General features: G+C 41.9%; 1 protein-coding gene across 2 annotated transcripts in view; it reads right to left on the bottom strand.

Annotated features, from left to right (window-relative positions):
* Positions 1-16352, bottom strand: part of TMEM132C (transmembrane protein 132C) — a 166092-nt gene that overhangs the window by 59874 nt on the left and 89866 nt on the right. Inside the window, exon 3 of one of the 2 annotated variants that reach the window (XM_082066169.1) lies at positions 13913-14059. The exons of the other annotated variant lie outside the window; for it this stretch is intronic. Coding sequence (XP_081922295.1) covers positions 13913-14059 — 147 coding nt within the window. The remainder of the gene's footprint in view (positions 1-13912; positions 14060-16352) is intronic. 2 annotated transcript variants of the gene reach the window in all.

Below are 16352 nucleotides of genomic sequence, written 5' to 3' on the forward strand. Positions count from 1 at the left end.
CCTGTGTCCTCCACGCACATTCTCAGAATCTATAGACAAATGGGAGGTTCCTATTATATGTGCTACCATCTTACATCTCACTTTTCCACCCCATTTTAAGAAACACTCTTTGTTTTCAGGTTCTGTTGTCAGACGCCTGGTTGGGATGGCAGGTGAAACTTCTGGAAGCACCTTAGTTCCACTTTCAAAGTGACGGGGTAGCTCTGCGGTTTGCAAAAGCACGAGTTTCTTTCAAATTCCAATTGCTTTCAAACACATCTGCTTTCTCTCAGGCAGTGGGAATTCAAGGCCCCAGAGCTTCTGAAAATTCCAATAGGTGTCAGACTCTTGAAATAAATGCTTTTTTTAAATTTAGGCACTACAAACTATAGTCATCAAAGTACTTAAGCATTGCTTCACTTGGTGCTGCAAAGCCTAAGTGAAACAGATGGCCAACTCAGGTTTCCAAAAGTGACTCAGATACTCAGGAGCCCAACTCACACAGGAAGTCAATACCAGTTAATCTTCTAAATGTCAAATGGCACTTTTGAAAATAGTACTTTCCATTACCAAAAAGGACCTGAAACTTTGTGCTTTTTAAATGTTTGCTTTGTACCAAGTAATACCCCAGGCTCCACCTGTCTGTCTTTTCATGTTCAAAGGACAAGTGAATACTTGAGTAACGTGGTCCTTACAGGCAGGTCAGCAGCAAATCAGCCAGCTCTGCAGTAATATAGATTTTTTTCTTGTAAAGGACATTTTTAGGCAGCACGTTTAAGCTTTGGTGAGGGGGAGGGAGCTAAAGAACATGTATACTTAAACTCAGCAGCATAGCCTTCCCTTGCCTGCCATAGCTTTAGCAGTGAAATGCAGAGATTGCGGCCACCCCACATAACAGCCAAGTTCTTATCTTTGGGGTTTAATCAACAATGCAGCACCTAGGAGAAAGTGCTCTGGGTTGAAAGTAAATGTTATGGATACAAGATATTAACCATTTCCCCTTCTGACACTACGGACCCTGAGACTGGCACAGGCCAAAGCTCCGCTCGTGATGGAGAGGTCCTGTGGATCAGCCGTTCCATGATCCGGAGGTCACCCGAGCGACTTCCAGCACATTTCTGCTGCAAACGGGTAATTAATCAAATCAATGTCCTCCCCAGAAATTGACTGAAACTAGAGGGCGGACCGAGCTGAGCGCATTTGGTATTTTTAACCTGGAATGTCAAGCAGAGGAATAATGGCCATTATCTCCAGTATATATCTCAGAAGAGTTAGAAGTTAGGAAGGTGATTTCTACTCACATCAGTAAGTCTAAGACAGAGTAATGAATGTGGAAAGCAGTTTTCAGAAGAGACCAGAGGGACACCAGTCCTACCACGACTTTGAAGGTTAACTTCACACACTTCTAGGAAACTCTGCAAAAGCCTGAGAGTTCCAGACTTGCCAACCCACGTTTCCAGGTACCATCACAGTTTATTTCACTTCAACAGAAACAGATTTAGGTTTGTCTATATGTATATTCTCTTGTACAAATGTCAAAATACTGTCACTGACAGCTGGCAATATGGGGACTCTGTTTCCACACTCCAGCGGGTTGGAATGCACAGGAGGAAGGCAAAACCATAAATGGTACACAGTGAACTATACAGTTTCATATTTGAAGCATGCATATCTATTAACTTACATCTCTATTCTTTACTTAGCACTACGCTGTTTTCAGCACAAAGGACCTTATGGTATTAGCTCTAAGGAGAAATGTGACTTCTCTCAGAAAAAGAACAACCATTATAGTTTTGGATTCCCTTCCAAGAGTAGCAATTTCAATACCTTCTTTTAAAATTTAAATTACATCTAATTAGCAAAGAGAGAACAACTTTTGGCATATTCTCCTCGCATCTAATAACCACTTCAATTCACTTAAACTATCTTTTTCCCTAGAAATGATTATTGTCATTAAATCACTCAGAGTGTGACAATCATTGAGAGGATGCTGCTATTGGAGTCAGAAGCATTAATATTTGAGAAAGAGTAATACAGAGACATGGAAGATTGAAGTTGAAATGCTCACATAATCTACACTTGATTTTAATTACAGACAGAAAACTTTTAAAGGCTCAGGAAAGCCTTGGGCTGCACAACCAGCTCTTTGCTTCCATCCTACTCACAACTACCCACTGCTGCTCCTCCCTTCAGCCCTGCCAAGCCTGACCACTTGGTGACCCAGCTAATTAGCCCCTGATTCTTCTTTTTCTTCAAATCCCCACGGCTGACACAAGGTACACAGGGTCTGCTGCCTTTAGCACACAGTTCAGTGCTAATCCGTACAGCATTTTAGGCTCTGAACTGTGGAAAAGCCCTGAGGTGTGAAGACCCAAGCTCTGCGTTCTCAGTGTTCAGTGCATGATTTGCACAGTGAGAAGCAATGAATGCGGGCAGACCGCAAGCAAGCTCCACCGAGCTCCACGAGGAGTGTTTGAGAGCTGCCTGTTCCTTGTCCTCGATCCCTCACGATCATCTCTGCTCATCCTCCCTCATGCAGGTGTTGCCACAGGTGAGAATTTTGGCTGTTAGACTCTGATGACAGCACTTACCCATCGAGAAATGGAAACAAAAATGTGTCTACAAGAAGCACACTTCAGTGCCCACGAACACCCCATCTATTTCCCTACAGAAGATGAAAAACTGGCAACAACTATAAAACTGAATCTGTCTTCAGGTATATCTGGAATAGCTCTAATAAACACGCTAAAGAGTGTATTAGGTCTCAGTGATTACTAATTAAATGCATTGGTGTTTAAGTAGCAGCATTTCTAGATCTTGTAGGGTACATACTGTAGAACTTTGATGTAAAGAATTTGTATACAAAGGAATCTTCAAAACCCTCTAACATCTTCATTGGAACAACAGATCTTTCTGCACACTCTTTGACATTAGTCAGGAAACAGCACATTATCTGATTCAATTGGCTCATGAGTAGAACAGCATGCAACAATCAACTCTTCACAAACCAAATCCTCCTATGAGGGGAGGTATTACAGGAAAAAAAAAAAGAATTAATAAAATAAGAAATACAGGAAATTTGATATAGGGAAATATAAGAAAAAGAAAAAATATTCTTAAATAAAATAAAAATTTCTCACGAAGGACTGAACTATTCAGCAGTCATTAACATTACAAAGGGATGAAGTCTCCAACAATCTAAGTAATCTGAACAGTTAAGTCACCCATCACGGCCTACAAAGATATGGCTTCAAAGGAGGCAAGATTAATAGTCTTACTTCCTGGCAAAATGAACTCATGCTTGTATATATTGAATAATTTTACAGAGTGCAGAGGGAGCTATAACAGAGCCTGACAAATACTTCAGGCAACTGTTTACTCCAAATAGGCTGCGGTTTTCATCTTGAGACAGTGTCACAGAAACTAAGTGTTCTCTCTCCATCTAAGGTACATGGGGAATGCAAAACTGGAAGCACAGAAAATATGATAGATCTTGATGAATACAAATAATTGACTGCGCTTTGGTAGTTAAAGTGTCTGTCCATCCAATGTGTGCGTCACAGCCAAACCTCAGGGCCTGGAAGGACTCTCTTGCTCACGTGTCTGTACGTGTGTTGTTAAAGGTATTTAGGATGTGCAAGCTGTTAAAAGGTTTTTCATCGAGAGCAGGACTCAATGCTAATCATCCATCTTCTCCAAACTTCACTGAATGCTGAATCAGGCTCCAAATTCAAAACCTGGTTATTTCTTTCTGTCCCAATAGTTAGATATTAACTCCTATATAAAAGCCTAAGTTCTTCTGTTACCAGCTACAGACACATCTTTTCAAAACCAGCTGCCGAGGTGCAGCACTTAAAGCAAAGCGAGTGAAATCAGTGTTCCTCTTGGAGCAGATAATGGTGAAGAGTTCACACTCTTCAAACATTTATAAAGTTGGACCCTATTTATGCACAACATGGTCTGCAGGGGCTGTAAAAACCAGTGCCCTCGAATGTCCTGGGTTCTGCTCTAAATGAAAATCTGTTCTGTGACTGTAGGTACCTTCTGAGATTTTTTTTTAATAAACCCACACAGCTTATTTATATGTGGACCACAGTGTTGATTTGTATCACTGAAGGATGTGGCAATTATATAATGTTTGATGACTACGTGTTTCATCTCACCTCAGCAACTCCACCAGCCCCAGGAATACGAAAAAGAGCAGGAGAGGCTGCCTGTCAAAATCATTCATAGAGCTTTGATTAACAGAACATGACAACAATCCCCTTCTCGGATGGTTCTGGGAGTAACGCTGGCAAAAGCTGAGTTTCTAGCCAATTCTTAGGGATCAAATGTCCTACACTTACCGTGACACTTGTAGGTTCACTTTTCTCAGTAAGGATACTGTTGGGAACGGCTTGTACTGACTACACATTTAAATAGGGTTCATCTGTAAGGCACTGGAGTTTAGTGGCTCCTTGTGTGGAAATCACAGCAGGTATAACCAAACCGTGGAGCTATGCAGGTACAGAGAGCCAGAGACATGCAGCAAGGAGCGAGATCTGCCTTTAAATATTCCTTCCCAGTCAGTCTCATTACATTTCTGAATATTTCTCAAAATAAAAATTGACAAATAGCATCTCCCAGTGGAGAGTCCCATCATCCTATCGCAGTTTTTCAGACGTGACAAAAACGGCATATGAAATGATAATCAAATACAATTAAGACCTCTAAACCTAGCTGAACAATTGCTAAGCTAACCAGAGGGATTCTGTTCCTTTGGGGATTGTCAGCAGTACTTGCTGCGCTCTGATTTGCTTGAAATCCAGCAGTTATAATGGAATACTTCATGCACATCATATACCTTGGACATTTTCTTTGCTTAGTACATTCCAATGCACACTGCACACAGAAGCTGTAAACTATTTTGGGTAAGAGAACAGATAGAAACAGTAAAACTCTTGTTAGTTGGTCCATCGGTAACGCTTTGCTCGACAGGGCACCTTGTGTTACGCCATCCGATGGCATTGGTAAATATGCCAGTCTCATAAAAACTAGTCGAAACAGGAGTGAATTCAGTAGCTAAGGTCACTCAAGCACTATGGCAGAGTCATTATTGAATTTCTACTAGTGTGATTACAAAGAGTGCATGCTCAGTCCATTAATTTGCAGCATCGGAACCAAAAATCAATGGGGTGCTACTTAAAACTCCTTTCGTAATAATTACCATCATGTATGCAGGTACACACATGGATTATCTAGTTTACTGAGCTGGGTGGCTGCACAGATCAAAGGCAAAAAAGAGTCAGTGTTTGCTGATATTCTCATGAAGTGACAGTGACGAAAAACAAGATCTTTCCTCATTCCCAGGACGTGAAATACCAGAGGTCTCCCTGCAGCCTGAATTGTAGCTGAATTATGACTTGCAAGTGACGACTTATAGAAGCCAATGGAGTAACTACCCTTTCTTGTGTGTGTCGAGACCTGAAATGATCTTTGATGCCAGGTAGTTTTCTAGATTACGGGAGTTGCTTTGTCTATAACAAGCAAAGATTTTTACTTTCTCAGCTTGTAAAAGAATGTATTATCTCTACCTACTACCTAAAATGTGCAGGGGGAATTGGGTGGAATCCATCGTAACAGAATGTGAGAAGCCCTTGGTTTTACTGAGCTGCGCTAAGTCCAGTTTGAATTATACAGAAAGCTAAACCAATGTAAGGCTGGTGCTAATGACACAACGGTTCGGTCTGCCAACTGTTTATGAAGACTCAGTTTCCTCTCTAACCCGCTGTATCAATCACATGCGTGATTTTATGTGATAATTTTAATGTGCTTATAAAATTATTTTTCCATTACAACTATTTCCATCTGGAGGGTATGCAATTGATATAATGGCAGAGGCTAATGAAATACATTTAGACTAATTCTGAGTATTAAAAAGGGAGGGAAAAAAATGCAGCATGCAAAAAATAGCAGAGTTCTGTCTTTGTATCATTTAACTCTGGTGAGAGGTACAGCAGAAGACAGACATGCGGTCTCTGAACAAAGAAGGCAGCAGGAGTGTGTTAAACCATCCCTCACCGCAGGTATGCTAATAACGTCACCTACTTAATTACATACACAGGTCGCCTGGGAATAGAACTTAATGATGGGAGCAAAGTGACAGCGGGAGTGGTGAGTGGGGGGACAGCTCTGCCCGCAGCTCCAGCAACACGCCGTAAAGTCCTCCCAGGCCACAGCCACCATCAGCTGTGCTGCTTTTCTTACCAACCTTGCTTAACCTGTAAGACTTACAACAAAGACTTAGCATTTATATATTAATTTTCCACCTGTCTCATGGAGCAGTCACCATCACTACATAACAACAAAAGAAAGAAACAGAAAAGAGATTTTTATCTGTATTTTAAGTAGGCAGTAAGTCAAACTAAAGTAATTTTGAGTGTAAAAGTAAATCACAGTCAGCCAGTGCAGAAACCAATGGATCACCTGTCTAATGTATTGTACTTTGCCTAAGGAAATGTAAAGGTCTCAGATAAACGGTGATGCTTTACTGCCGTCATTTGGTTAGCTGCTACTGATCTAACAAAAGCATGAGATGAGAAAAATGGTTAAAATCATCTAATTCTCTTTTATGAGACTGCAGCCTATTTTCCAGAGGTCTCCCCTGACCAGTTTTAAGCATTTTGACTTCAGAGGAGTTTTGTTATTACAAAATTCCTCAAGCAGCAATGGTATAGAGAGCTTATGTGTGTAAGAAACATATTTCAATTTGCTCCGCCGAATACTAACAAAGATCTTATTCACTTTATTCTAGAAAGGTTTGGCTTTTGGTGCTTTTTCCTAAATTTTCTTCATTCTTTACTGCCTGCCTGATTTATTTCCTCTGCTGTAAAGTTACAGCGGAAAGCAGAGTTGCTTGGCAGCACGATGTGGTATTGCTGAACTCAGCTGTTTATGGCTTTCAGCAGATGTTTCTGCTTCAAAGACGGTGTGAGAAAAAATACACATGCACAAATTCCTCCCCCCCAATTCTGCATTCTTTGTCTCTTTTATCTCGCAGTGCCTCCCGATCCCAAGGACGGCTACGTGACAATAGCTGCTCAAACACCCCAACTGCCGCGCATGAGAGCTGACCCCCCCCCCAAATTAAGCTCATGATTTAAAGTGCAAAGAGAAAAAATTAACATAAGTAGCAGTCCATGAATGTGCTGTATCAGGGGATTTTCACAGATAACTGAGCTATGAATTACAGCTTGTTAAAATGGAAAGCTATAGGGAGCGCGGTGTGCAAGAGGCAAGAACGCAGCAGCTTTGGGCAGAAGGTGCAAGCGGGACAGCCAGGCTGTCCCACTGCGTATTCCAGGGGCTCCACAACACATGCGCTCAGACACACGCCAAAGGCTGAAAAGCAGACTGCACGTTTTCCAGCTGCTCTGAGAAACGACATAGTTTGTCAGATATCAAAAAATAATCTCACCCTTGACATCAGGAATTACAGTTATTACTGAACATGTCTATCAATTTGGAATGGACGTAAAGCTGCTGTCCCATCGTGCCGTGATTGCACATCCTATTCAATTTAATATGTGTGGGGCTCTGCTCTGCTTAAATAATAATGAGCTAAAACAATATATCCGACCTGACTGGAAAGCAGGGAAGACACTGACAGCAAGACAGCTTTCTCAGCAGGGCTGGGTTTCGGCGCATTGGCTAAGCTTCCAGCATTTGGTTTTGATAAGCATGTAAAAAGCTTTTCCAAACTATACAGACTCGCTGAGCAAACAAATTTGATGCTTTCATTTGGGCAAGAAATATGTGAAGAATGACCCTTCTCTTGGTGCTTCAGCCTCTCTGCTTCTCAACAGGCGCAGCAACTCCGCAACTTTTGTAGCGAACATGAACAGATCTCTTTTCATGCATTCGTTATCTCATCTCAATTAATTTCTTTTCTTGGAGAGAAAACTCATGGGCATGTCCTACTGCTTGGCTAACACTATTTTAAGTTATCTATAAATACTAATGTACTTTTTGAACAGTCAGGACTGAGTCTAACACTGCTTCTGTTGAAATCCAACAGGAAAATTCATTTCGATAGTGCCTAACAACAGGCTTTCAAAAAGCTCATCTTAGATTATATCTTGCTTTGAATTTCAAACAGGAGAGAGAACATCACGACATACCTGATAAGAAAGGAAATACTTTCTGTTTAGTATCTCCCACAACACTTGTGCAGACTCTGTTGGTTTTCTGACTTAGTTTTATCTGTCAGAAAGCAGTATTTACACTGATGACAGGTTAAACAAACATTTCTATTGAAACAATTGGCTGATAATAAATAGTGTTGTTGTTTATTTGGATTATGGTAGGGCCAACGCTCCAGTTATGGATCAGGGCCTTGCAGTGGTAGGTGCTCAATGAAAACTAGAGAGACATATGTTGTTGCCATGACAATTGCCACAGTTGTCTCAAATTTGATCTTTCTGAACTTGCATTATGCAAAGTATTGAAAAGAAAGGGTCCTTCAGACTGAGTGAGAGTGCTTGTCCATGAGGGCTCCCATGGAATTCACTTTTCCTTAATGCAAGGGAGGGCTGCCCATTAAGTCGAAACCACTCAGGATTTACAAGGCCCAACAAGTTGCCCGGCTCCCTCGCGCACCCCGCGAGACAGGAGGTGTAAGAAACAAACGTTCCCTCTCCAGACAGTTTGTGCGGACACTTGCTTGGACGCGGCGGCCGACACAGAGAGCCAGACAACGGCAGCGGAGCGTCCACCGCTCCTCAAAGAGCCACAAACGCATCCTCCGTCCTTCCCCCTCCCAGCTCAGGCCTTTGATAAACACTCCTGACATTCAAAGCAACAAAAGAGAAGCCATATGAAAGGCTCCTTGGGGAAGCAACCCTCTAACCCTGGTCTTCTGTGCCCTAGAAAAGATATTGTTACAAGGCACAGCTGGCTGATCCTCCGCCATATGTGCAGATGTCCAGTGTATCTTTGGCACCTACAGTGTATGCTGGAGACATCTGTGCCTTAATTTGACCTGAAACACGCATCCTAACATAAAGAGAAATCTTAAAACGTGAAGACAGCAGGCAGAGATAAATTATTTGGGAAATCAGATGAGAAAGGGTGGAGGGAAAGGATCTTTAAAGCAGTAGGTGAAGTCTTAGCTATATTATTCCCTATACTGCCATTGACAGCTACATGCATACATTCCCACGTGCCATTTTAAGCAGACAGATGCACATCATGGGAATGACTTGCCTTGGAAGCTCTGAGGGCTGCACTGGTAATTTGCCAGTAGCCTAAACGACTGCACCTAATTTGCACCAAAATATGCATGATGCTTAAAACAAAACACTCAGGAGGCCGTAATGCTTGTTCATATGTGACCTTCTCATAAACAAATAGAATTAGTTTCTCTTTTGGGGTTCAATAGTAAAAAAAAGTCCACTGCTGACGTGTTCTTCCCAAAGTATCTCTATACTTTGTACAAATCAGTTTCTGCACACACAGATGTGACCTCCTGAAGACAGGAAATTCTTCAGAGTGCGCCACAAGGTGATGAGCACAATGAACCATATACAACTTCATGAGCAACCACTACTACAGTAGTGCCACGTGCCACCTCGGCTCTGATCCTGCCTCAATCATCTGTCAGGAGGATAAACAACCGTAGTAAAAAATCCCGACCCTCGAGCACCAAAGCTCCGAGTCCCTGTGAGAACGGTGCTCTCTGCCCAGACTGCGGGGTATTGAGGTCAGCAGGCACCGCCGCCGCTCTGCTGAGCTCCACAAACCATAATGACCCAGAACTGTGCCAGGGGAAGATGACCCAGATTCTAAAAATATTAATAACACCCTGCTCATAATGTGTGAAGACTCTTCTTTGTGTCCATACATTGGGCACAGACTGTTTTCAGGTATAGCCAGATACACACACCACGCAGCTTACAGAATTTCAGGTTTCAGGCGTGTTGTACATACACGCTTTACTTTTATTTTTTCAATCACAAGAGAATTAACTTCACTGACATCCCTTGGTAGCATATGGTGCTGCCAGACAGAGGAAGGACCTGCACAGAACAGTAACAGCTTTGCTGCTTTCCTCCATGCCCAAATGATATGAAACACAACCTGGTAACATCATAAGCTGTTTCTATTTGAATGCGATGATATCCTGACGGTGTTAAATAAAAACAAGCGAACTAACAAAAAGCAACACCGCAAAGAAAACACAAACTAAACAACTAAAATACTGTGTGCGTGTGTGGCAGGGGGAATAAGTGACTGTGACACAGTCTGAAACATAAACCCAACATCTGGAAGCACTCTGCCCCAGTCTGCCTCTTTATCAGACAGATGGCTGGAGAGCTGTAAGCCCACAGGCCTCTCAAAAGGTTCAAGGCCAAGAGGATAAAGTGCTACATCACAGCAGTTTTCCATTATGTCAGTTTTTCTAAATGTCTCTCTGTTCTCCCACACTCAGCTTCTCTGTCCGGTTGACAGAAATCAAAAGCACCAGGTGACTCCATTCCTCCGCAAATAAAGTACAAGATCCACGGGCAGAAACATCAGCCGAAGAACAGACCAGAGGCAGCTTGTTCCAGCCCACTTCTAGGTCTGACGGAGCAAGAGGACTTAGGCCTAGATTAGCCCCAGTCACTGCTCAGTTCTTGACACAGCAGTTACAGGATGCTCTGGGCTTTGGCACAGAAGCCAGTTTAAGCAACTCCTTGCTCCTACCTTTAATCCGTCTTTCTCATCCCCACAGCTGACAACATACCAGCTGATGGAGATATGCTATTAAAAAATAAAATTAAAAATTGCTTAGGTTAAAAATAACCCTTGCTCTGTCTTGGAACAGCTCCTATACCTGGGTTGGCAATCCAGAATAAACTACACAGCAAATACGAGCCCTTTGACTGAAGCTGTTCTCAGCGTAGATGTGGTACATCATAAATCAACCATGCAAACCTTAGGCTGGAACCAAACAGAGGCAAGACTAAGGCATGGAAATGGTTATAATAGTTACCAAAAATATCTCCTCATCTACCCTGAGGACCTATTTCAAACCTACCGGCTTTCCTCCAGAAACAAGGGAAAACAAGCGACCAAGCAGGAACCTAAGACTTGTTTTCACCAATCAACACTGTTGTCATCCTCATCAATAGCTGCTTGAATCTCAGCATAAATTGCATTATGAGGCACACAAACATTGCTGATTTCAAGCTGTTTTCAGTTACTTCCTATAGTGATGAAGTATTTCTAAATAAATCTAAGTTAAGAAGCTATGGCTCTTGGCTTTAGCAGATCAAATTCAAAGATAATAAATATTACTTTAAAAAGTCAAAATGTGTGAGCCACTCACATTCTCAAAATGTAATGATAAATAATTACTGATGTGACATATCTAAAATATGTCCCTTGTTTTTTGTTATTTATATCACATGAAAGGGGTATTAGTTGTTAAGTGGTGTTGCATTCAGATACAAATTATTTGTTTTAAAGCACTTACAACATAATTCTATCCATACACTAATGACAGAAGCAACATGGCAACGAAAATTAGTGGTTTCATTGAGTATGGGCATGTGTTTCCAGGGACATGAAGGGGAAGAAGGGCAATGATTCTCCATGGTATGTCTGGAGGAGCTCTGAGTAAACAGAGGCACATAAAGGTCAGAATTTCCCGTTCATGTGCTTAACAACTCAGCACATCACTCTCCCCATTAGGACCAGAAGGAGTCTTCGATGCAGGGTTATCTGGCTACCACAAAATAGTTCGTAGGAGGCAGCATTCCAACAGACTAAGCATCTTTTATGAATTTAAGTAATATTCTGACTTCACAACCAACTGGGGACAAGTGACATTCCAAGGGGAGAGCCAAATCTCTCCTGTTGGTTGCAGCCCAGAGGAATACAGCACCACTCTAGAAGACCCTTTATCCTCCTTTCCTGCCAGGCAATTCTCTGAGCTGTGCGAGGAACAGCTGCTTGTGCAAAGAAAAATAACATCCTGTCATCTTCTTGCCGAGCTGCGTGAACTTCCATAAAGCATTCAAGAACTACAAACTTCCATTTACTTGCTTTTCAGAAGCTCTTTTGCAAAGACAGTGGAAAACGCCTCTCACTGTTTAAATTAACCAATGTATGTATGAGCTGGCCAAGTTTGCTGCTGGAGAAGATGGGCCCGTGTTGGCGCTGGAAGTCCAGAATGATACCCATATCTACGCTGCCCTTGGTGCAGAGCTGCACATCACCCAAACGAACGGCACTGCCGAACTAGCCTGAAAAAGCTGGTGGCAGCACAGAAATATCCCATTAGGGACTTGCAATTCTCAACCAAATTAAATTAGCTTAATAGAATATTTGTGTTCTGCACAGAGGGCTCCAAATGACACTTAGAATCTCAGTAACTGTAATGCCCATTACACCGTGTGCTTTCCCACTGGGACCCCAGCACATACATGCCCAGGTTTCCCTCCCCAGCTCTTCCTCGTACACAAACATTCCATTCAAACCCAGGCTCATCACGCTTTCAGAAGACAACAACTATTTACACACACAAATGAAAGAGGCATTAATTAAAGCATTGAGTTTTATTTGCATAATTAGTGCTAAAAATATTTTTATGGGTTAATTAGACTTTATGCAAATTGGATTGAGAAGATTCAATTTGGGGGTTTGATAACCTGACTATTATAGTTCTGCAGTTGCGAATACACTCAGAGTTATACGCTGTTCTAAAGCCACGTCTTCCCTTTCAAACAGTTTTGGTTTTTTATTTCTAGGAAGGCTCAAATGATATATTTTTCCTTTTCCTTGCCTCACCCCCAACTCTCCCCTGAAAATCTCACGAGCCGCAATGATATCGAGTGTAAATACACTGAATCAGTGACCTGCTCATAACAAGAGAAATATCCACACTTTACAGAAGTCTAATATTTCCCAGGCACTCTGGGAACAGAATATAAATGTTAAAATCTGCTCAGGTTTTCTGTGCCTGAAGACAGTACAAACTGCCTGCATGGGAAAGCAATAACCAACCCAGCATCCAGTGAAGGTTTTACGATACTCTTCAGTGAGCCCAGGTTTGAGGGTAAGAACAAGCGCAGAGCTGGGGAAGCGATGCTGAGATCTGTACAACGACCGGGCTCTGACAATTCATTAGGGCTATACGCAGCAGGAGCAAAATAATTCCCACTGAAAGCAGCAATATACGACTTTACTATGTGCTGCAGAAGACAACTGCCCTGGAAAAAACACTGCTTTTATGTCTATGGAACAACTAGACCAAGCCTGAGTAAAAACACATTAACGGGAGAGCAGGCGCTGTCGGTCCAGTTCGCACCAGTGCTCCCTGGAGCGCACTGGTTTGCCTCTGACAGTTACCATAGCGGGGTTTAGCACAGGAACATCCAGTTCTGAAAGAAGCAACTGTTTGCAAAAGGGGATTCTTCCGTATTACATACAAGACACTAAACACGGAAAGGTTTGAATTATCCCGTACCAGTGCTTGTACAATGCAATCCAAGTTACAGCGGTTCGCTGTGCGAGAATTCATTGCTTGCTTGATGAACCAACCACAGAGGCTGCGATATGTTCAGAGAAACAAGGTCAAAACTATCAAGCCAAAAAATTATGTTCGGTAAAAAACCTTTAAAATTAAGGATATTCATGCCAAAATGACACTCCCCCACCGCCCCCCTGCCAAAGTAGGCCTATTCTATTCATTTTTTAATTTAAACTGATGAATTTTATTACCTGGAAACTGAGATGCCCGGTTATAGATCAGCAGATGGTACCGTAGTTAACATAAGTGTCTCCAGATTTCCAGGCTACAGGTTTAATAGCTATGAGTAGCGGAAATATGAGCCCTTAGTCTTTCAACCAATGAATGGTATCATGGATATAAATGAGTTTAATGTGCCGAGAAGATGAGGTTTCATACCTGTTCCTTGAACTTGGTGCTATCCTCTGACAAATAACTGTTGTGGTCGAATGCTTTCCACCATTCCCCACCTCTTGTTTCACGTCCCACTGCCGGGGGTCACTTGTCTTTGCACTGAGAATGTTTACACCTTTCTTCACCTTTGCTCTGTTGGAAACAGCAATTGTCAAAAGTTTACAAAAGAGTCATTCAGGACTGCGATCTTCCGAATGTAGCTCAGGCATGGAAATCTCAATATGTCAGGTTTAAGGTAAGTACTAGATAAGTTTCTAATCCATCACTAAATATTAATAAGTGTGGTATAATGAATGTAGATCTAAGGCAACATATCACTTTTTTTGGACGGAACCAGCCAACTGTGCATGTATCTGTTCTGCCACCAGCAGGCTGGAGTCATGATTAAGATTGAACCTGTAGGAAAACCTGCGCTCCAGGTTCTTTTCCCTATTCTGGCAATAATTTCTCCCAAAGATAAATCTGGCCCAACACAGAAGACTGTGGAAGGTTCTGTTCAGACAAACTTGTGCTTCATCATTGCGCAGAGGAATGTTTCACCGGAGCCTTTTAAATAACCCATTTTTATTCTGTATGATATTCTTCTAGACAGTGGACAGGTTGTTGCTCTTCTGCCTGACAATTCCCTCTTTGTGACTGATTCCCAAGGAAATTTCTGTTTGCAATCATGGCCTGGAGGGAATGCAGCTGTTGGTTAAGACAAGACTTTGTCACGCGGAGATGTTCTTACAGGACGCAAGTTTCTACGGCTGTTAGTTGTTACGTCCCAAGGAAAAGTTAACTGTATTTATCTAGTGATGCTAATAACATCAGCAATAACTGTATGGAGGGTTCATTAAAGAGCACTTGTTTAATTAAGGAGCATTCGTATAAAGAACTTCCAGCAAAGACATTTGGGTGCAGAACATTAAAGCGCTGATGTTCAGTTCTATTACAGAGCACCAGGACTGTGAAATTGAGATAGAGCATTTCTCCTCAAAAGACACTGAGGGACGAACTTTGCCCGGACCCAGGACTCACAGAAGCTGCGGAGTCCTTGGGGAGCGGGATGCCAGGCAGAATTACAGGGCGATGTGAGCAGTTTGGCCTCGGCATCGGGTGGAGAAGGCAAAGGGCTGCTCAGCCATCACCATCAGGCTCTGCTCACCAGAACAGCTGCACCAGAGCCACCGGGCTGAAGCACGGTGAAAAATGTGTATTTCTAAAATACTTATGCAACACAAAATGTTAGTTATTGAGCAGAAATCATCATCTAACAACATGTCGATATCTTCTTGACATTTATGAAGACTTAGCACCAAAGTTCCTGGAAAATCTGGTCTTTTTGCATCTTTAGACACTAAAACACTTTACAAATGTAGCCATGCATGATTGAGAGTACTTGTCTCTCATTGCAGTTTTTCAACAGTGAGACAAAACTCAATTTAAGGCACTGACAAAACTTCTTTTCTTTTCTCAGTATAAACATTTAAGTGCTTAATTCTCTCCTTTGTAACACAAACCAGCACGGAGCTTCACAGATCACTGTCTCACTCTAGTAACACAAGCGCAAACGTGGTCCATCTCTAATGCCTTCAGCTCAATTACTCAGAAAGGAAAACATAAAGGAAAGGGAGAACCAAATCTGTTACTTTGTTCAGCAGTTCCTTGAGATGGGCTCTGAAATGGCGTAACACCAGTCAGAATGAGGTTCCTCATGTTTGCATTTCGAACAGAATTACAACTTCATCAGCAGCTGCAAATTGCCCTTTCCACCACATAGCCTGACATAGTCAATACCTGGGCTCCTATTAATTAGGACATACATTCTGTATGGCCAAGGTTAGTGGTAAAATATGTTGCCAGAGGATGAAAGACCATGGCTATAATGCCATTTTGTTAATTAACTACAGTATGGGGCATTAAGTTGAGTGGTTTTCACATATGTCATTATATAAAGTCCATTAAAAAAAAAAAATTCCATCCCGGGGTAAACTGGGTTATGTTTAGTGAGAAAAATCAATGTTGTGATTGCACTTAGCACTGGAATTAGGGTATGAACACCCAGAAGACTCAACTTCCTAAATAAATATGCAGAAGCACAATTTGCAACTCTCCCTCTAAAAAGGGCATAGAGGTTTATGTAACAAGGTCAATGGATGAATCAGAATTCAGTCAGACAGTACTGAGCCCCATACATTTTTAAATGCAGCCTGCACGCATATGCAACAAATGTTTTCACTTAAATTTTTATTTACTTAGTGTTTGAGTGCTAGCAGGGAAAAGTCTATTTAATTCCTTACCAAAGATTCGTTGACCTTGTTGTATGCCTGTGATTAAATATTAATTTTTTAAATCAATAGCGCCAACTTTGTACATAAAAATGTGTAAGTTATACTACCTCAATAAACCCCGAGACCAAGGAACTGGAGCCAAACTGCTTGAC

This window comes from Streptopelia decaocto, assembly GCF_964273445.1.
Source record: "Streptopelia decaocto genome assembly, chromosome: 15".
In the NCBI taxonomy this organism is placed as follows: Eukaryota; Metazoa; Chordata; class Aves; order Columbiformes; family Columbidae; genus Streptopelia; species Streptopelia decaocto.